This window comes from Puntigrus tetrazona, unplaced genomic scaffold (genome assembly GCF_018831695.1).
Source record: "Puntigrus tetrazona isolate hp1 unplaced genomic scaffold, ASM1883169v1 S000001156, whole genome shotgun sequence".
Taxonomy (NCBI): Eukaryota; Metazoa; Chordata; class Actinopteri; order Cypriniformes; family Cyprinidae; genus Puntigrus; species Puntigrus tetrazona.
Window position 1 is genome coordinate 92282 of NW_025048742.1, and position 25149 is coordinate 117430.

The 25149-nt window shown below is 35.4% G+C and overlaps 1 protein-coding gene across 3 annotated transcripts; it reads right to left on the reverse strand.

Moving 5' to 3' along the window:
• Positions 1–1860: 1860 nt before the first annotated feature.
• LOC122341179 (serine/threonine-protein kinase/endoribonuclease IRE1-like) lies at positions 1861–23918 on the reverse strand. Of its 3 annotated transcripts, XM_043234533.1 has the most exons (22): positions 23698–23916; positions 20375–20495; positions 17740–17773; positions 17383–17455; positions 17131–17203; positions 16203–16325; positions 15388–15489; positions 15046–15307; positions 14229–14307; positions 13647–13812; positions 13268–13383; positions 10724–10912; positions 8283–8541; positions 8098–8188; positions 6456–6645; positions 6145–6244; positions 5832–6031; positions 5112–5259; positions 4889–5016; positions 4482–4605; positions 4243–4310; positions 1861–3660 (listed from the first exon to the last, which is right to left on the reverse strand). In XM_043234533.1, the coding sequence occupies exons 1-22, from the start codon at positions 23776–23778 to the stop codon at positions 3256–3258; spliced, it is 3132 nt and encodes a 1043-aa protein (XP_043090468.1). In that variant the 5' UTR covers positions 23779–23916; the 3' UTR covers positions 1861–3255. The 3 variants fall into 3 exon arrangements, with proteins under 3 accessions (XP_043090468.1, XP_043090469.1, XP_043090470.1); XM_043234535.1 differs by lacking the exons at positions 1861–3660; positions 4243–4310; positions 4482–4605; positions 4889–5016 and adding an exon at positions 5470–5519 and having other exon boundaries at positions 5120–5259; positions 23698–23918; XM_043234534.1 differs by lacking the exons at positions 17131–17203; positions 17383–17455; positions 17740–17773; positions 20375–20495; positions 23698–23916 and having other exon boundaries at positions 16167–16304.
• Between the last annotated feature and the right edge of the window lie 1231 nt (positions 23919–25149).

The window sequence follows — 25149 nt, forward strand, 5'->3', positions numbered from 1 at the left end:
TTTGGAGAAGTAGCTCTGGCTAGAATGTTCTACATGTAATTCTGTTTATTAACTATTTGAGCTTCAAAAGTTATATTCTGACTATTTAGACTGGTTTGAGTAAGTACCATTGCAGAATATCTCAGTATCCGCGTGGTTCGTCATAGACATATACAGAGAGAAGTAGCTCTGGCTACAATATTCTTCTGCAAGACGCACACATGAAAGGGCCATATCTAGACTAGGACATAGCAGGGATTAATTAATTATTTTTTTATTTTTTTACCCCCCATATTTCCTGAAAATGTAGGTGTTTGAGTGCCCTCAACTCATCCAAACTCAAAAAGGATTAATATTCTTGAACTACAGCTCTGGAATCTTTACAGGCATTGCAAGAAGCTGTTATGTCACCATCTAGATCTGGCTATTCAATGTCCTAATGGTTCAGCAGTCAAATACAGCAGTCAAAAATCCATGTAGACTAATGCATAAACTGCAGTGTGGTGACAATTAAAGAAAGCAGGATTGGTCAGTTTTGTGTGTATCAGTCCAATGTGCCAACGCTACTCTGAACTTTGATTGCCTTTTGAGGAGGGTGGATAGATTCCAAAAAAAAGAATGTAAAAAAAAAGGAATGTAAAAAAAACCAAAAACATATCATAAGCCTATGTACAGAAGCTTAAATATATATTTTTTATCTTAAGTATTTTGCTGTCTAATGGTCATGCCCAATTTTGTAATTTCTGTAGTGCATAGTGCACTGGTTTTGAATATTTCTCATGGACAATTAGTTATATCAACTTGCCTGATAATTATACACACACTGTACATACACTTATGTACTACAACCTTTTGAACATGATTTTGTAATTATAGTTTTTTATTTTTAAATTATAGTTAATTTTTTTCTAAGAATAATTATGTTGATGTACATAAGTCCTGTACTGTATATTTCATCAGCAGTATGTCAGTATTGTAACTATAAACATGCCACAACTTTTGGAATATGACAAGAATGGTTTGGATAAAAGGAAGAAAGTAAGGAAGAAAATGGCAAATTGTTGCCTGTTGTAAATCAGCATTGTACCAACAAATGTATTACAGTCTTTAGAACATGAAAAAAGAATTGTAAAAAAAAACGTAAGGAATGTAAAAAAAAAAAAAACAAACAAACAAAAAAAACATACCATTCCTATATACAGAAGCTTAAATATATTTTTTTATCTTTATGGACCCTGAAGGTTATGCGATGTATCCAAGCTACTAATAAAGGAAAGGAATGTTTATTATTGGAAAATAAATCTGTTGTATAATTAGCATATATGGCAGTGTTTTATATAAAACATAAATGAAAAAGAAAGTGCTTGAGGCTAGTAGATCGTAAAAAACTTAATCAAAGCTGCGTTAAGGCAAATTGGTATTGGTATTATATGGTTATTGTTTTTGTTTTGAGGATCATGATAATTTTATGAGAGGTTTTGATCCACTTCTGTATGCTGACTACTGCATATATCTCCATTTAGCCCAAAACATCACTTAGGCCCTTCTGGTTCTAAGCTCTAAACTCTTGCTCTGTCAAGTGTTGTTATTATTTTTACCTACATCCATCTATTTTTCATTTTACTTTGCAGTGAGATAAAATGGTATATGCTTATGGGGTTTCACAGATTATACATGTTAAAAAAGAACATGGTGGTAAATTGTAGTAGTGAGTAGTAACTGTTTGCAGCAAGTATTAAAAAAATGTGCAAATAGAGACAGATGCTATTCTCACAAAAACTAAATAGAAATAATGTGGTATGTATAAAATTATCTAAGCAATAGTAGGGTCAAAAAGGATGTTCCTTTGCGGATTAAAAAAAAAAAAAAAAAAAAAAAAACTTTTATGACATTGCACTTTTATTAACACTACATGTAAAAAGGCATCATTGCATTTTAATATTTTTCCCCCTCAAAATGTGCAATTTAAAATTGTATATATAAAACATTAAAAATCAGTAACATTATAAAAGCTCCATCTGGTACATTTCAGGTCAGAACATCTGGAAATATCAGGCCCAGGAAAAACATTTTTCCTGGTATTTCCTAACAATATCCCATAGTTTTTGAATCAGGGATCCAATAAAACCAAGAAAATAGCCTAATTATTTCCCTACATAAGAACCATTTAAGAGAATCACCTGAAAGCTACAACTATACCACACTATTCAGAATCCAAGGGAATGAATTCATAGTTCAACCAACGTTTTGCTGAAATATAACAAAATCTAAAAGTGCATGACTGAATGAATAAAATTATGAGCACAATACAGATATTAAGTTTGCCATGAAAGTATATCCAGAATATTTGAAAGTATAATACCAGTAATTTCATACAGTTGATTCCATGTTAGAGACTTTTGAAGGATAAGTTCACCCAAAAATGTAATTCTGTCATCATTTACTTTTCGCTTAGAGGTGGCTTGTGCACTCCTGAATAAGCTTTAGCGTTTGCGCACAAATGTGATTTGTGCTTTACAAATATATGATAACCAATGCTCTTTGGCTTCGTTGATGTCAAATATGGTATGACATCTTAACAGGATGTAGTTGAATTAAGAAATGCAGTGCAGCGGGAGATTATCAGTGAGTAATAATTAAAATTTGCATGCATTTCATCAGAATATTTAGCGCAAACCCAAGAACTCCTTTTAAGTTGAGTTTTGGGCCTTTTGGGGCGTCGCAGCAGCTATACAGAAGTGAACAGTGACTATTCAACTATTTGACTGAAACCTGTACATCTGTGGATGACTAAATGATGCCTCTCTTCATTTTTGGTTGAACTAGTCCTTTAACAGCTTTCAGCAGCAAAGACAAAAAGCGAAACCACAAGCATTAACTTTGTCTCAGGACCAAGTCTGTGCACAGTGTCATTTAAAAAGGCACAATGGCCACTTCAACTAATTATCAATTATCAAAATATGTACAAAAATATATATTCAATAGCATGTTCTCTTTTTACCGAGCATGACTTAACATTGCACAGTGGAATTTCTTGCATTCACTTCAACTAACAACCCAAAATTATCTTTTTCAGCATCCTCCAAATCATCTCTGCCATGAATATGTAAATCAATCAGACAAGAGCTGTTGTCTAGAATGAGCATTGTAAGGCACTAAAGATGGGACAGCGGTCTCTGTGGTGACACAGAATGGACACTGCAGGCCCAGACTGCATCCACACAAAGAGACGGCTTATCCCTGGAATGTGTCCAAAAAGGGTCCATCCATTTGGCACTACGGAGCTCCGGTCTCTTGTGTGAACAGTGTGGGTGGCACTGGGACTGTCTGCATGTGCTCTGTGATGATCTCAGGTAAGACGGCCATTTCAGACAGTGTGTCTGACAGTTCATGTGAAGCTGCTGATATCTGACTGGATGACGACAGTCCGGAGAGCACTGGTGGACTGCAATGCTGTGTAGAGGGAGCCTGTGGCGCACACTGTGCTACTGTGTGGTGTGTGAGCAGTTCAGAAGCATGGTAATAAGGCAGAAAAGGTCGCTCCACAGCACAGAAACGCATTGCCAGATGTGTGTGCAGCAGAAGAAGAGGGAAACGGGAAGTAAAGTACGAGACAAATTCATCTGGAATGGATCCCAGTGTTTCCTGGACTTCATTAGGTAACTCTCGGTAATGGTGTTTCTAAGGGAAACAAGATTAAATAAATATGAGACTGTATGTACTTATGAGAAACGAGAGTTTAATCATGTGAAATGATGTATTTTAAGATTTTGATGTATTTTAAGATTAAAAAAAAAAGATTTTTTTTCATTAAAAATGTAAAATGCGACAAACAGGAATAACTAACAAAGCAACCACCTTTAATTTCTTTAAAAAAGGAACTTTGTGTTCCCTCTAGTGATGGTAAGCTTGGATCATTTACTGACTCTCATTCGATCTTGTTCATCAAAACGAACAAATTTATTTATTATTTTTTTTAATTTTATAATTTAACAGCCAAATTCCCCAAAGACACCCATCTATACTTAATAATATTATATTCCCAATTACAAAACCATTATAATGCAGCTAAAGATAATTTACAGGGAACATAATAGTTTACCTTCCGAGTCATTTGTCACATGTCATACACAATGAAAAGATCATTCACGACTACTCGCGACTATTATGCTACTTTTCCATTAATATTGTGCTTATTACCTGCTGTAATTGCTAGATATTTATGGTGAGTATCAATAAACTGATTTTCTTTAGCAAACATACCTTGTTTCTCATAGCACGTAAAAGATCTCTGACCGATCCGCCTTTGTATGAACGAAATTTGCGAAGATCTGAAAAACAAAAATTTGCATTTGAATGGTTTTCACGGCAAAACTTTAACAATAAATATAGAGTAAAACTATACCACTTACAAATAAAATTACAGAACTACTTACAAACTCTTGGAAATAAAAATGAATAGAAAAAAGCTAACAGTAAGCTAAAATTGAAGTAGTACCCACCAGTCTGTAGAGGCACTGTGATATGCTCTCTCCAGTCGGCTTTGACCACCACCCGTCCTCCTCTCTCCAGCTGTCTCACGATTGGTCCATCTATCGGCTCCTTCTCAATTCTATCACTCACATCCTGTGAGTCAGTGCAAAAAAAAATCTTTAGCTGATCTTCTCAGAAAAAAAAACCTTTTAAGAGATGCGTGTCTCTAACTGTATATAATTTAATCACAGTTTAACTTTAATTTAAACAATACTGTACCAAAGCATCTGTTCCGAATTCTAAACCATTTACAATTTTTATTTTTTTTTTATGTTACTTTGTTACTAATGTTGTGCCTTTTACCGTCTTCTCTGGCAGGGTACTGTTTGCAAAACATGCATTTAAACCCAATATGAAGGATGATCGACTAACTAACCTGGAAGAACTGCAGCTGTTTTTCCAGGCTCCAGAAGAAGGGATGTTTTAGCACTCTGTCTGCTGAGGGTCTCTTCTCTGGTTCCATACTTAACATCTGCTCGATCAAGTTTCGGGCAACAATATCTTCTGCAACAGCAGAAATGATCACATACATGACCAAACATTTTACATACTGATCCAAAATGAGCTCTGTTGTGTTTGAATGCATGAATGTGTCTTACCATGTCTGTTAGGATCTAAGTATTCCAGTGAGTATGCACCCAGCAGAATATTTGCTTGCCTCTGCAAGGACTTTCCAAAAGGGTGGTGGCCTTCAGACACCACGTAGTAAAACACACAGCCTGCAGAGAAGATGTCTACCATGCAGGTCTGAAACATCAGAGGTGAAAAGATGTGAATACAACATATTACCACAGTAAAAGTTATTATATTTCTTGACTTTTATATCAACTGTATACCAAAGAACTGACTTAAATATCGCTTCAACACATTCTCTATAATTACAAAGCTATTTATATTTGTTTCATTCTGAAATAGTTCCTGGTTTGTTGTCTGCAGTAATGTTATTATATAACTCACATTCTGGTTACAAAAGGCTGGTTTCAAAGAGAGAGCAAGAAATGCCACTGCTAGATAAAGAGAATAGTTTCATATAAGATAGCTACTTTAGGAACTCAAAACATAAATAAGAACAAACGTGTTCTAGAACTGTACTATTTCAAACAGAATTTGGAATGCTAAAGTATTAATTTTATTAATAAATATAAATTAAATTGATATTAAAAATGGCTTATTTCTAATAACTAAACTATTACCATTCATAATCTGTATTATAATTACTATAATATTTAAATTCATAGAAAAACAAACAAACAATACTTTTCATTCTCTTAGGTTAAAATCAATGCAAACAGACACAGCATGTTTTTTTGAGCTCTTACAGGGTTATGCTTTGCATTCTCACTGAGCACTTCTGGGGCAATCCAGCCCTCAGTTCCTGGGACCCCAGACTTCCTGCTGAAGCTGTGTCTACCCACTGCCAGCTTCTTGCATAGGCCGAAGTCTGAGATCATGGCCTTCACACACCCATGTGTGTTCGGCATTGAAACCAGGATGTTGTGTGGCTTCAGATCTCTGTGGACTATTAACCCATGAGAGACTGCGTTACAAAAACTTCTACAAAACAGATTTTACTTCATGTAAAATGCAGACCGTTTCAAAAAGGGTATTACTGATGTTGCTGATAATGGTTACCTATATTAAGTGAATGTAAATGAGCCAGTCCAGACATTGTTTGCTCTAGCAGGGTCACTGGCTCCAAACCATGGCGGTTAAAATCCTTTCGTTCCACATACTAAAAGTAAACATAATAAAACATAAATAAGTATATTAATAAAGCATTATTAAATGCATTATAAAGTATTTTTCTGATATCTGTTGAAAGTACATTAATAAGGTTACATGTATAAATTCTTTATATGTGTTAAACATGAAAAATGTACTATTCATTTTGGGTTTTTAACCTAAAACAACAATGACATGTCATGTTGTGGAGCTTTTTATACCTCTTGCAGTGTGGAGCTACACAGCTCTATGGCAATGTACTGAAACTGACGGTCTCTCTCAGTGCAGAAATAACGAATCACATTTGGATGCTCGTCTGACTCGCGCAGCAGCTGAACCTCACGGTCAGCAAAGCTGAAGCATTCTGGGAGAATCCTTTTCACAGCCACTGGACGGTTATCAAACTGACCCCTGAAATTAGACAGAAATCACAAAAAAATGAAAGCAAATGAAGTCTCGGGTGACAATAGTCACTGTATGGTCAGGCCTTTCCTAACAAATCATGACGCACAACTTCTTGTCTAGGCCTCTGTCACTTTTAGGTTGGACTACTTCAATGCTCTTTTGGTTGTATATCTATCACGCAAACCTCTACAGACTGACAACGCAGCAGCAGAACTGGTCTTCAACCAGCCCAAACAAGTTCATGTGACACCTCTTATTTCTCTTGGTTGGGGGGTGCCATTATTTTATGTGCACAGTACATTCTGCATCAATGACATCAAATGGTTTCACAATAAGAGATGCATACAATAAGACTTTCCTAGCATTTTCCTAGCAATAAGAGTCAGACAAAATAATGAAAAAAATGCCTGTCTTCCTTTCTTTGTCCATCCACTTTAGCTGTGGTGCCTTTGAATCCTTTAATAGAACACCACTAAGGAAAAAGTGTAAAAATGGCTGAGACAAGAAATGCTATGCTATCCCGTAAAGATGTAAACATACAGTCCCTGAGAAAAGTCTTGTCGCTTATCTATTTTGTAGAAACACCTGCTATTAACCTTGCTATTATTGACTTTTAATTAATCAATTGGTGTTAGAAATAGCTCGTATAAACAGCTAAAACCCTCCCAAATGATGTTTAATGCACTGAAATAAATTAGTTTCACTGAGAAAAGATTTATTATTTAATCAAAACAGAAAGGTCAAATTTTGGCAAGACAAAAGTTTTGTCGCCTATACAGAAATTGAACAAATTTACTGCAAATACTAAAATATGTCAGCAAATTAATTAGTGGTGCTGTGAGATCCAATGGCATTCATGGTATGGCATTTGGTTTAAGCCTATGCTCATATCCATCGCGGCCTGTAAGCTCTTTCATTTGTTGTGATCATCATGTTAGTATTTTATTTTCTGATTTGTGTATTCTTTGTCTAGCCCATTACACTTCATCAGAATAATGGCGCCCCCCACAGTTGAAAATATGTCTTAATAAGCCTTAATACCCAGGGTCAAAGTTTTTATTCTTTTCAGAAGCCTTAGACTAGTAAGTGATTGGTAGTACAATCACAGTGAGGAACAATATCCAAAAAATATCCAGATTTTTTTTTTCTCACTCTTTCTACTTCTATTTGGAATGCTAAATCACTGACAATATTCAAGAGACCTTAAAACGTACATCTTCTTGGAACAAAAAAAGAACAACAACAAAAAAAAAAAAAAAAAAACTTTTTGTTTTCACTTTTACTTAATACCTCCCTATTACAGCTTGTATAATTTGGAACAATACCCAGAACTTTGCATTACGACTACATCTCATGATTATTTGCCTCTTTGTGACGAACTGCTTGTTGTATTCCTCATTAGTAAGTCATGCTGTATAAAAGCATTTACTAAATTAATAAATGTAAAATATTACTTACCTGTACACAATAGTTCCCTCAGCACCATGTCCAAGTACATCTCTGGGGTTGAAAGTGATATTTCCAATTCTGACAATGTTGGATTCTTCCTCTGAAATTAAATAAGAAATTACACGTTAACTAACAGGTAAATTTGAAATGCAAATAGCATTTATTGTGATTATCGTTTTGCAGACAGCCCTGACCTGGATCCTCATGCTCATTAGATGAATGTCTCATCTCAGACTGGGACATGTTGGAATGGTTGGATGCTCGTGGGGTGACATTGGGGCTGCTGTGGGTAGAGCTCTCGGAGCGGGTACGGGCTGCCTCTAGGAAGTCAGTGTCAGGAGGCAGATCACTGGGCGGCTGGAAAATGAGCTGCTGTCTCTGCATGAGCTGCAGCTTTTCCTCCATCTGCTGCTGAAATTGCTGGTGTTGCAACTGCTGCTGCTTGTGGACACTCTGAACAGAACACAACACACCACAATACTCTCTGAGCTGAACCGACAGAAGCTTCTCTACCAATCACGCTGATTATTTTGCAAAAAAAAAAAAACTTGTACAGGAGGCATTTTTTTAAACAAAGATTTATTAAAATTAGCATTATTTCCAATAAATAAACTTACCTTTTGCCTATTTAGTATACAGATCAATAAAAAGGCCATATTTGTTAAAAATGGCATTTTTTAATTCTGAGTATCTGCCTGACTTTCATTATCTTTTTATGTTGGTCTCACCTAGGGGGTGTGTGATATTGACAAAAATAATAGTACTGATCAGTTCATACTGATAAAAATTAATATTTTCCAATACGTTTTAACAGATTTGATGGCAATTTTAAATCTTCATAAAGCCATTTTTCTTAAAAGTGTCTAATATTTTTTGAATATTGATATTAAAAAATTAAATAATCCAATAAAGTTTTTTTTTTTACCACCAGTAGGTGACAGTAGAGCACTGTAATTAAATGAGTCATTGTAACTGAACCATATCATTTACACGGTTGATTCATCGAGAAACGAATCAGTCATGTGGCTCAGAGAATTCAAAGTAATGCTGTGGCTGTGTTTGGAAGTAATGCAAAAACAGGAAATAATGGGCGTCTTTTAGCAATCTAATGTAGAAACGAGAGAAAATACATGTGCACAAATCAACTTACGGCAGAGTTTACGTGAGATTCATGAAACAGAGGATAAAAAAAAACAAATACAAAACAATCATTACTTGAATATCACATCCCTAAAATACTCTTGTTCAGAAGCCTCCCCTCCTAAAACCAGCCTGACCAGCTAAAACCAAAAAGAGGAAGTGATCTCATGAAAGAGAAATTTATCTTAACCCCAAAACACCAGTTAACATTGTAATTGCAAACAATATTCAATTACACATTCAATTAGGTAATTTATATGTATATTAAAGTATTAGTAAATATAAACATTATAGCATTTTTCCTTCTCTCTACAAAATATATTTTAAATGTAACTATTCAAAACAGAAAAAGAATGAAAAAATAAGTTAATAAATACTATATTAAATTATAAAATGAAACACAAATTAGGCCATTGATTATAAACGGCTTAAAAATGGTTTGCTTTACATTATGATGTAGCCTAAAAAAGGCTTTACTTCACTCATATCTGTGTAAAATTCTTCACATTACCAAAAAAAAAAGTTTGTTTGGGCACTGCATGTTTAAAGCTAGTGGACCTTTAAAATAAACAGTGTTTGGTTGACTGCATTTTAGTTTTATGATGAATAGCTGAAATGTCAGGCGGAGCTAGAATGTTCACAGAGATTAAATAAAAGAAAAGAAATAAAATGCATTAAGAATGTCACAAAAACTATTGTAGCCTATACTTGTTGCACAGTTTTTTTTCTTTTGTTAATATGTTAACTGCCTAATACATACAGTATATCATGTCCTATTTATTTTATTCCTTTTATAGACTTGATTTCTGTTTGTCTCCAAGCTGCAGGTGCATGATGAGACGATTGAACCTTTATGGTATGCTGCATGCACTGCTATTCATGTATATAAATCTAAAGCTCTGAATAATGATAATAATAATAATAATAATAATAATATTTAAATCCTAATGATCGACTAATAAGCTTTGGTTAATAGTCTGGAAAATAATATACAAAGTCCAGTCTTCAGCAGATTTAAACGCTGCGCGCAAGTTCAGTTAATTAAAAAATATCCATACATGAGCTGAGACCAGTGGTCCGTTCTTCGTGACCTTGCTTCATACACCTGAGATGATTTAAAAGATGCCAGATCTTCTAATCCCGATTACTGCTCTCTAGCTAATTTGGTTCTTTTTAACAAATTAGAAATATTACATTAAAATATCTGGATTAAGTTGTCTAGGATTGCTGCGCATTCTCGTGTTCCCCAAAAAAGCCAGATATAGCGATACTTGAAACCACTATCAGCAGTCTAGAGACTACTCAATACTGTCAAATCACAAAAACTACAATAATAAAAAATATATATATATTAATTGTAGTCTATCTATATATTGCACTCCCCTAGTCTTAAGTGTACAGTGCCAGATTCTAGACATTTAGTTACATCTTCATTACGTCTTAAATTAATGGGGAGAGTAAATCTCACCTCAATTAACAAATTTATAGCGTTTACCTTAGGGTAGGTGATGATGAAGGCCACCCAGCCAGCCAGAAGAAAAGTGCAGAAGATGATGGTGGCCATGTCCTTCAGCATGGAGTCCACTGGAGTCTCCACGCGTGGGATGCGGCCAGGTTTCTCCTGCAGGGATGACACAGGTGGAGACAGAGGACTGTTGTCTTCCATTCCACTCTCATTTACTTTCTGGAACAAAACAAAACATGCTTTGATATGTAATGAAAGGACCATTTCACTTACATGTGATGTGTCTTATGTAAAGAAACTTGGGTCCACTTAGAAATGTAATAAACAAAATAAAGTTGCAAATGCAACAATGTAACACTAAATCCCTGCTTCACAACAAAACAAACAATCTACAGGTTTGAAAATGTAACAAGTCACTTTGAATACTTTTCACTGATCAGAAACAGTACACTGACAGTTGAATAATAATGTTTTTATTACAATGACATGACATAATTATACGTAGGAGGCAGCAAGTAAACAGCCAGTTATTGAATTTTATGTGTCAAAAGCAGAAAAAAATGGGCAAGGCAAAAAAAATGGCTGTGACAAGAGCAAAATAGTGATGGCTAGATGACCGGGTGAGAGCATCTCCTCATCAACATCATCATGATATGGGTAGTGAAGACTAGAACGTTTGGTCTGACCACAAAGAGGAGCTACTACAGCTCAAAAATGTAATGTTAGCCATTACAGTCTGCGTGAACTGGAAGTTTGTGAACAATTTTCCTTCCAAATTGTGACATAATTCAGAGAGAAACAGAATATTGAATGAGGAAAACAATTGTGGGTATCAAGAAATCCCATTCATGGAGGCCCAACCTTACAACATGCAGAAATTAGGTCTTGGTGCTAGAAACTACACAACGGCGGTTAATTAAAATTAAATTAAATTTAAATTAAACCAGGAGTAGGCCTAATCTAGAAGAGATCATTTTTGTTTAAAAATGAGGAAAACGGAGGGCATTGCTTGTTTTTTTGTATTTGAATTGGATGTAGTAAAGCAGGCATTTCATTCTGAAATTAAATGTGACAGTTGGAGGAGCATGGCTAAGGATTTCATGCTCATGCCCAAGCGGTCAAACTGTTGTCACCAAACAAGTCCCGTTGTTTTAGAGGGGAAACTGTTTTTGTGGATTGACTTACACAGATGAATTGTTCACCACAAAAAAAGCAATGTGAGCTAACAAAATAAATAGAGTCAATTTTGATTTCACACAATTTTGAAAATCGTAAAATATACAATATATCGCAGTTCGTTGCGTAGCCACTGTCTGGTCAGAGTCCCATGATGAGGCCTACAAAGAGGCTACAGTGGGCATCAGACCATGTACACCCCTTCTTGGCATTGGTCACCTCTTTTAGCAGAATAATACACCCGGTGCAAAATTTGCTGAGGAATGGTTATAAGAACAAAGAGTTCAAGGTACTGCCTTGGCCTCCGCATTCCCCAGGTCTCAATCCGATTGAGCAATTGTGGAATGCGCCGTACCAACAAATCTCACCCATAGAGGCCCAGACACTAGAGGATCTGCTGCTAAAGTCTTGGTGCTAGAAAGCACACGACACTTTAAGAGGTGGTTTTTCAGATAGGGAACAGTGACAACAAAAATAAACAAGCAAAAATGTGAGAACTTTAAGCAAGCAAAGTAAACTGCACACATCAGGTATTGATTAATAAATAAAAAAATGTCTAAGAATTGTTTTGTAATTAATTCAGAAATTATTGCAATCAGCTGTTGTTAAATACGTAAAATAAGCACGATTTAGCAAAAATTAACGTGACTTTGTATGAGTGAGGTCATGTGAATTTGTACGAATTGTAAAATATGCACAAACTGCTGTGAGATCAGGCTGGCCGTTAAAAAAAAAGTGTGCCATTATTTTTGCCCAATATGTAGAAGAGAACAAACATTTATAATGAGATTTCAATTCCTTTTTTTTTTTTTAATATAAAAGATTAACAGTGTAGATTAGGCTTGATAATATCTACAAAGAGTACCAATAATTTATATATTAAGAAAGATTGGAAACCCAACATTCACCTGAAGTTAAACCTGCCTCCTATTAAGTTGAATTTAAGCCTCAAATTAGCCCTGAACTAGCTCTAGTCTTCCTTTAGGAAGCTGGCCTATTAAAATCTGGACTACATCAAGTCTAAGACTATGTAAAACCATGACAGAGAAAGCAGATTTCTTTTAATCTGGTTTAAATGGCCGTTTTAGTCTAGGACTAGGCTTAATCTCTGTCTGGGAAACTGCCCCAATGAGATCTTGTTGAGGCATGCCTTAACACATCAGAGCCGTTTTAGCATCACAAGTGGAGCTATACAATATGTGGCAGGCAATTTTAATGCGATTCTCTCTAATAAGGTATTAAAAGCTCTTTCCTCTTCTAAAATGCATTGTACAAATGATTGATTTAGTGATCAGACTTAAGACATGGCTATTACTTACCATCCTCTCTATGGTTTTACTTTGCAGACTGTTAAAGTTATTACATAACACACTCAGAAGAACTGGATGATGTTTTTACCTCTTCAATGGTCTTCTCTGTGGCAGGGGGAATGATATTGATATGTTGGCGTGGGATACTCTCTGGAAATTTCTCCAGAATTTTAGTATGAGCATCCGGTGGCGTCTCGTGGTGACCTGTAAAAGTGAAACATTACTGTTGAGCAGAACATTCAAACTTTTTTTAACAGTGGGGGCAACCTGTTAGAGCACACCATAAGAGGTCTAGACTAAATGATGCAATATTTTCAGCAAAACAATAAGACACACAGTTTGTTTTAGTGTTTTAAATCTTGGAATTGAGTAGAGAGATTTTACAGATACTACAAAAAGACTCCACTAGTGGGCAATAGTGGCTCATTTGTGTATGATTTCCACATCTGTATGTCTGCAGTAGGCACCTATTAGTAGCAGCGCATTCCTCATAAAGATGATACGGTTTCTCTCTTTAAGCGCTGCACTGAACTTCACTGTGGTACTGGGAGTGATCACACACTCCTGCTCATCTTCCATGCTTGAGTCCTGGTTACTGGGGCCCTCCAGCATGGGAAACGTCCTGCCACGAGGCTGAAATACACAGTCACACACACTTTGTCATGAGCATGCATGCACAACAACAGCATTCCATCCCTTCTGAAACTGTATTAAGACCATCTCAAGACTAAAATATGTTTTTTTTTTTTTAAGTAAATAAAAAAAAATTCTACTAAATCATTATAAACATTTTATTTCCAACTAACAAGCACTGCATTATATTTTTTTATATATATATATATATATATATATATATATATATATATATATATATATATACACACACATACAACTCAATGTATACATGAGTTTTGGTTTAAGAAACACACCAGCTACTTTCCAGTGCCTGTTGGCCAAACCCTGTGGTTATGAGCATGAATACAATTAATCTAAACACGTAGTTCTATAAAAGTATGAGGAAATATATGTATTATTTTAACACCACTCACCACAACAGTAACTCCATCATGCACCAGAGAGGGAGAAGCGTACAGACCAGAGGAGTGTTTCCCTACATACAATGTAGACCTGCCAGAAATAGCAAATTATTTTTATTTTCCCCAAAAGTCACATACTTTGACTATAAACATCTTGCAAAGGAACTGCTAAGTTTCATACAATGGCTAATCCATTATTAATCCAGTCTTTTAGATAATGACAACAATTTGTGGAGTTTTATTTTACCTCTGTTACTGCAATATATAAATTGAGCTGCTCCTAACATTGCTACATACCGCTTTTTCATTATCTAGTAAAATACCAACACTGCAACCTTGATATGATAATGCTAATCCAATAGCAGTAGTGTCTAGCTCTTGGTCCATTTTATAATATAAGACAAACATACAAGCTTTACATTTCTTTTAACCCCTCCATGAATGTCTTGACCAATACAGTTCCATTTCCATGCACATTTAAATATTGAATCTATACTAAAAATGCAGGTTACGCATCTTTAAATTTCTACAGTCAGTTCTTCCCGCAACTTCACAAAAAAAGACGTGTGGCTTAGATATTGGAGATGCAGAATGCACGTACAATTATGTACGCAGGGCCCAATATTGTGGTAAAAGAGAGAAAAATTTAGCTTTGCCCTCTCTATAAATATAAAATAAAATATAAAGGTGAAACTTCAGCAAGAAACTTGATGCTGGAAGTGACATGATGACCAAAATGGTTACAATATTTTTTTTTCCAATTTAGCCCCATTTGAAAAAAAACCTAACAAAAATATTAAGACTTTATATTATTGGAAGAGCCGCTTACATCAGTTTATCTTTGGTTTTCTTCTCCCGAGGAAACGGATACTTCCACTGTGTAATGCGGCCGACCTCTCCTGACATGAAAGTAAGATAACGCAACGTTTCCACGGCAACGTTGGTGTGCGGGACCTTGCGCAGGCCCTCGCGCTGCCAGATGTAGACCGCCACCACAGGAGAGTTGTAATTCTGAACCCACTGCACGTCTCCGGACTCGCTGTCCACCGTCACCACTAGGCCATCGCCATTGGAGACAAAGTGGGCCATATCTATCAAACACGGGAAACGGTGTTATGTCATGCTACAAAAGCGGGTTGAAAGGGTTTTCCGACCTATAAAGCTGCCTTACTGTGTTTGGTGTCGTCGTCTGGAAGGGTGAAAGCGTAGTCGGAATAAGTAGCGTTCCAGCGCAGCTCTCTGCTCTTGGTGTCATACATGGTGATTGTGTATTCTGAGGAACAGCGCAAATCAACAATAAATTCATTTTAAGCTACACTTTTGATCCCTGTAGTCGTAGGGACTTCTAAAGCATCTAATATATGGTTTTGTATTTCTAGATATTTTAGCACAACTGTTTACATTTAATTCTCAATGAATAATAATAATCCCCATCGTTTTATCGGTCTCATTTTACAGGCTGTTGCCACAGAACATGTAAGAATAAAGCAACTAATGAAATGTTTATGATAAGGTCAAATTACTGTCAGTGTTAAATGCCTTTTTTGTCTTTGTACCCATGCAATTGTGATATATTATGCACATATGAATGAGTGTGAATATGCCTATTCTTGTGTTAAGCAAGACATAATGACGAGGTGTAGCCATATTACAGTAGCATTAGCTATTAAACGAAGTTCTCTGGTATGTTTTATCAATTTAATCTTGAGTAGCAGTTATTTATTTTTATTGCCATGTCAGCAGTCTATAAATCATAATTTATTTGTGGACTGATTTAAATGTTCCTTAAGCAGAACAATAAAATATATGATTCAGCGATTTAAATACCAGGATAATGTCTACGTGAAAAAAACTTTTAATACAGTCACATGCCTACTCTCCAGTCAAAGTATTACAGCATTCACAGATAAGAGATAAGAAGCACTACAACTCAAACGGAGAAGGTCTTACTTCAATTCAGAACTAGGGACAGGTATTAGGCCTCACCAGTGCGGCCGAGGTAGAGCAGTGATGAAGACGGACATAACATCTCAGCGTAGGAAGAAGTCAGTGTTTGTTGCTTCTCACCAGTCATCAGATCCACAACATACCACACGTCTTGCTTCTTACCTACAAACAAACAAAAAAAAAAAACCTTCAATCAATCAAAAAAAATCATGTACAGCACAGTTTGTTTAACATTTAAATCCGTTTTTGTGCAGCATCTTCTTTCCTGATGTGTTTTTGTTTTCCCATTTCAATTTCCCCCTTATCATTTAAAAAGACCAAAGGTCCACACAACCGATGCAGCATGAGTAAATGTTCTCCCCAGGATGTGTAAACGTCATCAACACTTCAGTTCAAACACACCACATGTTTACGCTCGAAAACAAGTGTGGGTTTAAGTGAAACAAGGTTATTTCCTGTGGGTTACACTGTGATATTCAACACATGAGTTTTAGCGCAGAGAGGAACTTAAACGCTAACGTTTAAACTGTTGATAAGTCTCGTTTAAAGGGATTTAAGAAATGGGATTTTCATTGTTTAACTTCAGGCCCGTCTGCAGTCCGATTTAATCAGTGTTTGGCCTTCTTCTTTTGGGTGCCATTATAGGTGCAGCTGTGCCTGGTGATTTTAAGAGTTAAGAAAGGGTAGCACAGACAGACATCTTCTCATGGTGTTTGTGGTGAGATCGTGAAACAATCCCACAGTGCCCACCCACCCTTCCAACCACAGGGAGGCCCGCTAGGAACTGGCCAGTTCCTCAACCATCAACTTCTGCTGCCCGACACTCTAACCACATTGAAAATCCACGTTCATTATTTATAGGTTTGTTTAAATCTCTACCTCATCTATAATGTCCAAGAGCGAAGCTTGGTTAAACAGAATTCTAGATTAATAACTATAAAATTATGAATCAGAACGAGCCTCTCACCAGTGTACAAGATGCCATCAGAACTGCGACAGGGAGATGCCTGGACCAGCTCAGGAATGGTGAACGGCAGTTTCTGAAACATCCCCCAAAAATAGAGATAACATTGGTTATTACACTTAGAAAAGCACCTCAAATATTTTGCTTCAAAATGACACTTTTCATTTCTAAAGCCATCACTGCTAAAAATATCATCCTTAGATTCCAGAGAACGAGGAAGTGCTTCATGAGAAATTAAAAGAGGTTTTCTCTCACCGTCAAGCCCTCATTATTATTCCCTCCAAGAGAGTACAAACTGCCGTCATTGGGGTCTGGGAGGAACGCAGGCCTGTAAAAATAATATTTACATTTGTTCAGGATTGTCATACGGCATGACTGATGTTGCTCCAAACACGTGTTCTGTATTTTCTCACAGAAAACAATTTTTTTGGACAAAGGATCATAATTATCATCATCCTTTAATATGTAGGCTTATGCTAGGTGTTTTTAATCTGTGGTTTATTTAGATGGTATCCTGCATAGGACCGATCTTGCTAGCTCAGCATCTTGCACAGTTCCTGTTTTGTCACTTTTCGTGCACAAACGCTCAAGTATAAATGAAAAAAGGCTTACTCTGACACGTGTGTTGGTACTTGCAAAACAGGATCTGCATTGGGAACGAGAAAGGTGTCGGTTAAAAGCTATAAACTTTATCACAGGCAAATGAAGGTATAAGCAAACATGAAGACTATGCAAAGCAAACAAAGTGTTATGCATAAAACTCGGATGCACCTTAAATGATAAGAATTTATTTGGTTCTTACTGCTCCCAGTATTGCCACTATTAGACCATCATGTAATAAAATGAAATTGTTTAAATGTTCTAAAATAAAGTTATCAAACCAATGAAATAACAAAATAGAACTTTGAGTGTCATGCCTGATCACCTGTGCTCTTGCTGAAAATAAATTTCTAGTATAACAAATCTAAACACTGGAAGATGTCAGTTTCAAAATTCTTAATAACGTTATTTTTAAAAAAAGGTGCATTTTGTGGATGTTTCTTTTTGTCACCATTCACAAAAAAAAACTAAAAAAAAAAAAAATCACAATTTTGCTTATTAAATGTTATATATAAACTAGCAAATTATATATGAACACATCCCTCTGTAAAAACAGTTAAGATATAGATAGGAATAAAAATGTAATGTTTGGTGTGTGCAATTTCTTAAAAAAAAAAATTTATGGCTCAGTGCAAATCTTTTTTTGAGAAAACTGCCTTGAAAAATGAAATCGAAATCTAATTGAAATCTATTGACACAATTGAATAATACGCTATACTTATGCTAAGATAAAATTAGATAAAATGCTAAACACTGAATGTCTTTTAGAAGAAGAAAAAAAAAAAACTTTATGCAAAACATTAAAAGCCCAAAATCTCAAACTTGACAAGTGCATAAAAACGTGTGTTTTTGAACCCAGTGACTCCTGGAAATAAAAACCAAGTTACAAAATTTTGATTCACTATCCATGACAACTGTGTGAGGGCCTTGACCACAAGGTCAGCACAGAGTGTCAGGTCAGACTGCACAGCACAGACTTCTATGGGTGTGTTGTGCAACGGCCTCTAACCTCCCTTGCGGTCCTGTAGCTACAGCGTGTATGACTGGCTCAACCTGTACATCAGGTTTTTGAGATTCACAGAAGGCGAATGACAAATATCTTGAAATATATTAAAAAATAAATAAATAAAGCCAGTGTGTGGCCAGTTTGTCAATGATGGAAGATTCCATTTAATGCATGTCAATGCAACAGAAGATGAGAGTGCATTAAAATGCATTAAATGGAACATCCCTCATTCATGTGTTGTTCTGGGAAAAAGGTTATGTGGAAATAAAGCGAACAGATGTGCCTGGCCTTGATGAAATACTGTTTGTGTGTAAATTGGTTACTTATTTTTTAATATAACTAACAATAGCTATGACAGACATAATGCTAATCAAAATGATAACCGTTTCAGTTGTCTGTTGTTTTCAGAACACAGAAAACTTTCAAAAACTTTAGTATTCTTTTAAAAAAAAAAAAAAAAAAAAAAAAGGTAATTAAAAGATAACACAAATAAAATGTATAACTTAAAAAAAGTACAAGAAACTATATAATCCAAGTCTTCTGAAGGAAAAAGAAATATATATATATATATATATATATATATATATATATATATATATATATATATATATATATATATATATATATATATAAACACTCATACAGCATGCATATATATAAAGATATATATCAACAATTATAGCATAGTGTAGTTTAAATCTAGATTAAAGACACATCTTTTTAACCAAGCCTACACATAACACACTAATACGCTTTTATTATTCAAATCCGTTAAAGGATTGCTAGGCTGCATTAATTAGATCAGCTGGAACCGGGAACACTCCTCATAAAACACAAATGTACTCGTGACATTGTAAAAAGAATGGCTTCTACGCTAATATTAGTCTTTTTCTTTCTTATTCGGTTTCTCTGTTCTTATCCAAATTAGATGATGGATTAGCACCCAGAGATTACGTTCATCAGAGAGCAGAACACCTTAGATGAGCCACGTGGACAGATCACTGGACCCAGATGCGTTTTTTCAGTCTTTCTATTTTAAAAAGTCATTTTTTATGGTCATTATACTTGACAGAAAATAGGAATTTTATTGTTTATTTGCCATTTTGAACCATTGTCGGCAATCTGACATTTCATAGTGACTTTTCATTCACTACACTTTGCCCATCAAATTTGTTTTATGAATTTTATTTGAAAAGTTTATTTAATAGTTCCTTCTCGCGTCTGCTGCAGCATCCCTGTCCCATTGTCTTTGCAACTTTATCAGCACAAAAGTGCATTCTGTGTGAACGGCTACTCGCAATACGAGCACGGCAATCAAGTGTCAAAGTGTCTAAGTGTCTGATGCTTGGTAATATTTATTCCTCAAAATTAGAAAAATCACCCTAACTAACGGTAATAAGTACTATGAAGAATTGTTTAAGCTTTTACTGAAGAATAAACTCCCAGAAATTCCCTTAGCCTGTATGGTCTTTGAATCCTGTGTTAAGTATAGACAGCCTTTAAGTGAAATAAGTTGAGAAGCGCTGAACCACACCAGTAAACAATAGATCCGGTATTCACTTTCACATGCTCACTGGGCGTCCACTGTTTTCACTGTGCTACAAGTATTTTGATACACCGCTGAGGAGCACATATACGTACCTTCTTTTAAAGTCCATTTGATTGTTCCGGATCTCTTGCTGACGGCGTGAAAGTTCCCATCCAGCGTAGACACAAAGAGCAGGCTCTCCGGTACAGACACCGTGCTGCTGCCACAAAAGCCCTGCAAACACAAGGAGATGATTTATAAATCATATAAAAACAATAGAAAAAAATGTAGGATTAAGCTGTAGAAAGAAAATCTTAATCGATTAAATGCACAGCCTGTTTTTGGCGTTGTTTAATAAACATCAAAGCCCAGACATAAATCGTAACGGGCTGTTTGAAAATATTTAACTATAATTTGACTTCCTATCTTCTCTGTACGAAGTGGGTGTCTGATGATTTCATGATTTGCATACGCCCCTCCCATTTTAATTTCAGACAGTGATTTTGTATTTTCATTCTGATTGTCCACATTTTTTAAAAACAAGTCTGAATAGAAAAATATGGAGAAAATCCCCAGACCACGTCTGAAATCTAAACCTGAACTAACGTCCAAGACACCCAACCCTACCTAGAGAAACTAGTCTGACTCTAGTTTGGGTCATTCAACAAAGGGGCTTGAATAAAGACGTAATACATATTCTTCTGGATCAAACACTGAATTAATAAACATTTTAGTTTTTACAGGTTTAGCCGTTTTAATCCGACAGCCAGCTTCACCGAGTCAGCGCAAACATTACACACCTGTGAGATCTCACACGGCCCCACACAGACCCGATCCCCATCGAAACGCAGCAGTGCGCTCTTGGTTTCAGGAGAGAACAGAAAACATCCAGAACATCTGCTGGAACCACAGACGCAGGACTCTCACCATGCTCATATCAACACACAGCAAACGCTCAAGGGGCCTGAGAGACTGATCTAGGGTGTATGTTGTGCTCCAAATGAACACAATTTGCTTTATTCTATTACACATTTGTGTGAATTAGGAACAAATGGGTTAATGACATGCTCCAACTTGTTTAAAAAATTATAATAGCATGCATTTGGAACATACATTGACTTTAATACATATAAATATTTAGGCTACTCAAAAAACAAACATCCTTTAGCATCCTTCCTCCAACTTTAGCAAGGTGTTATTAAAATCACATCATAGGTGGAGTTTCTTTAGTTTTTCAACTAAATTTGTCTTTTATATTGCCTACCATGAAAACTCCAATCAATAAAAATAAAAATAAAAATTCACCAAAATTGTACGTGCTGATTCCGACTAAATTTTTTTTCAAAACATGAACACAACTTTAATAATAGAGACTATAACGATGAAAGGTGACACAATATCCAAAGATGACACAATTATGAATCCAACTTAATTTAAAATGATGGCGTAAGAAAATGTAACTGCAGGCGCTCATTTATATAATGAATAGTAAAATGCTCAAAAACAACTGTTATAAAGCTTTAAAAAAAAAATAAGGTAGACGTTGCATCACCCCGTTGCATAATACTACTCTAGCTAATGTAGCGCGAAACATTTCCGGCAAAGAGTCTTATTTAGTTCAGCTCCCCTCGTGCCGTGTTTTCAACTAGTGCCCGATGCAGAAAGCTAAATAAAACATGTGATTAAGCGGGTACACCCTATCCATCCACATCCTCATTCTCCTACTGCGCACCAGAAAAGGGAAATATGCTAAACTATTTTTAATAGACAACTGCGATATGTGCAATCATTAGAGACTACCGCTATATTGCTAAACGCAGCTGAAATGCTCTACATTAAAAAAAAAACCTCTATAACATAAATGCACATTCAAGCCTTTTGGTAACATAGGCCAGCATATTCATTGACACTAGGATTACAACAACTAAATAACTGACAACGTACACCGTTACGGATTATAACAACTGCTGACAATAAAAACTACGGATATGTAAAATATATTACATGTTTGATCTTATTAACATTAAAAGGTCACTGGGACGTGTAACGGTAAAAACTGACATTTGAGGACTTTTAGAACTAACCGTTTTGTTCTTTAACATAAAAAGCATCTTAAAATTGCAATTTAAATTGCAATTAGTAAAATCTGCAAGTCATTAAGTGTTTATGTTTGAAGAACGTAATTGGTAAAGATGTGAAATGACTTGCTCTTTTAGTTAAATGCTGGAAATACATTTTTTAATTATTTTGATAAGTGTTTCACTTTAGACATCAGGGAATCACAGTAAACAGATTAAAAAAAACATACACTTAATGAATTTGCGCTCAGCGTCATTATGTCAATAACACAGAGCTGGGCGCCCTCTGCTATGGCCTACTATTATGGCTCTTGCCAAACAAGTTGCTCACATGCAACCGTGATAAGAGATGAACATAGCCCTCTAAAATTCACTGCACAAGTATGGCAGCGACCAGCGGCCATGTGCTCTCCGCCAGAGGTCCGCTGCGATCATGAGTCACTCACTTCCTGTGTGTTACAAGTCCAGACAGATATAAGAGTGATACGGAGCCTTACTAATGTGTGGAATACACTACGCGATTTTTACCCAACTTTTCTTGACGCTAGTTAAGGAAAGTCAGAACCAGTCTGCAGATTGAAGCTGACAGTTTCCACCGAAAATCTGGTAGCGTACGACGGTCACAGATTTTTTTTAGCTTCATACTTTGATTCCATCCAGTTGGAGGATACCAAACGTGTTTTTTTGGAACACACTTGTTTTCATTTGTCTTGCATCTCCTGGCAAAAAGGGGCACGTTTCTGCCTGAATTCGTTTTGATCGGAACAACAAAGTCTGGTACGGAATGATCCTCGGTCGTGTAGTATATGATGCCCAGTTTTTCTTTGTCACTATTTACAAAGTCGGTAAAGACTTATCCTGGTTGAGATCTAATCCTGTTCTTGACACCGTAGAAAAAGATACTCTGGTTAGATGACACTACACTACAGTAGAGGACAAAAAATTACAGCAAATGATAGGATAGAACCCGCATCTAAAAGAAAAATCGAGACACAACTCACTATTGATCATACACACATTTTAACATCATATACATAACAACACAGTTTGTTTCTGTACGCTGCATTTTGTTCTTTGTGCATTTCTCAAAACTCTTTATTATCTATACACTCAAATAAGATCATATAGCAGGCCAACACATATCAGCCTCATACCTATTCAATGGCACCCAAACTAGACTAATAACAAAAGATGTTACAGGGCCACAGGTCAAAATGATGAGAGATCAGAAGGACGATAATCGATCAGCAGTGTTTGGACTCGTCATAAGGACCCTATGTCTCAAGAATAAATGTGATCACCTGCGTTATAATGACCAGAGGTCAGAAGCAGGATAATCGATTAACATAGTAACTCACCATGAAACTGCTGTTACTCCAGCATGTGATCGCAGTTATAATCCACACCAGAGCCCTGCTGCACACTCCCCACGCCATCATACACACATATAAACACGCGGACCTGTGAATACAAGGTAGATATGCTCACTCAATGGTGCTTTACTGTCCCATTGTACTGTGTACTACTAAACAGACGAGTTCAAAGCGTTTATCAGCTCTCTTCCTCTACTGCTCCTGCGCACGCGCACAACACGACGGAGGCGGGGCTATGAAAGACGTCACTTAATTTGGGAACGTAAAGGTGAATTTATGTATTTATCCGTTTGTTTGTTTTTTTTGTTTTGTTTAAACTTTAACAAACTGGGATTGTCGTTTCCATTCGTATGAACGCATACACAATAAATCCAATCAGCATATAATAAACACAATAACAATAAAACTAGAATAATACAGTTAAAATAATATCAATAGAAAATTACAACACAAAATGTAAATACATTTTATGTAGGTCAATCCAAGTATGCTGACTATGAATTTAAATAAAATGTAAATAAAATTAAATAAAAGGAGAAACTTTAACAAATCTACATTTGTGTATATAAAGCTTTTTTTTTGTCTTCAACTACTAATACAGTTTAAAATATTTAACCCAAAAAGATTTAACAATAAGGAGAGTCATTCATTCATTGGCAGAATTTGTGTCAGAGTCAATTAAACAAGTAGTAGCATAGTAGAAACATTAATAATATACGCATAATAAGCACACTTCTTACTTAAATATGAAGCTGTCAGTATAGCCTTTTACTATTAGTCTTTCTTTTTATTCTTGACTACACTTTGTTCAAGTTAAATAAACTCTGCTTTAAAATACTAAAATTATTGAGTATTATACTGATAAATAAGTAAGCCTATCATTATCATTTTTTTTATTGTAAGCTCTTCCAGTTATTTTACTGTACGAAACATTAAGCATCTTGAAGTTTCAAACTGATATTTGTTATTACATATTATTTTAATAATAATAATAATGATAATAATAATTATATATACATATATTTATATAAAATATTTTTTTTTATTTTTTTTTTTTTTTTAAATAAATATATATATATATATATATATATATATATATATATATATATATATATATATATATATATATATATATATATATATATAATCATAAACGTGCAGGTTTGTAGCACAGACAGTTTTACCATTTGTGTTACAAACGAGTTCTTAATGGATGCCACTGAATCAGGAATCAAAGAAAATAGCTTTCATATACTGATGGATTTACATTTAGTGATTTTTTTTTTTATTTAATAATTTGATGCTTTAAAATATTTCCAGTTCTTCACGGAATAATTTGTTAGACCATTATGGGTGTTATGGGGAAAATACATTTTTTTTGTGGCCCCAGTAAGGTCCTCTGAGGTACAGCAGCACACCCTACCGTACACAGCCTAC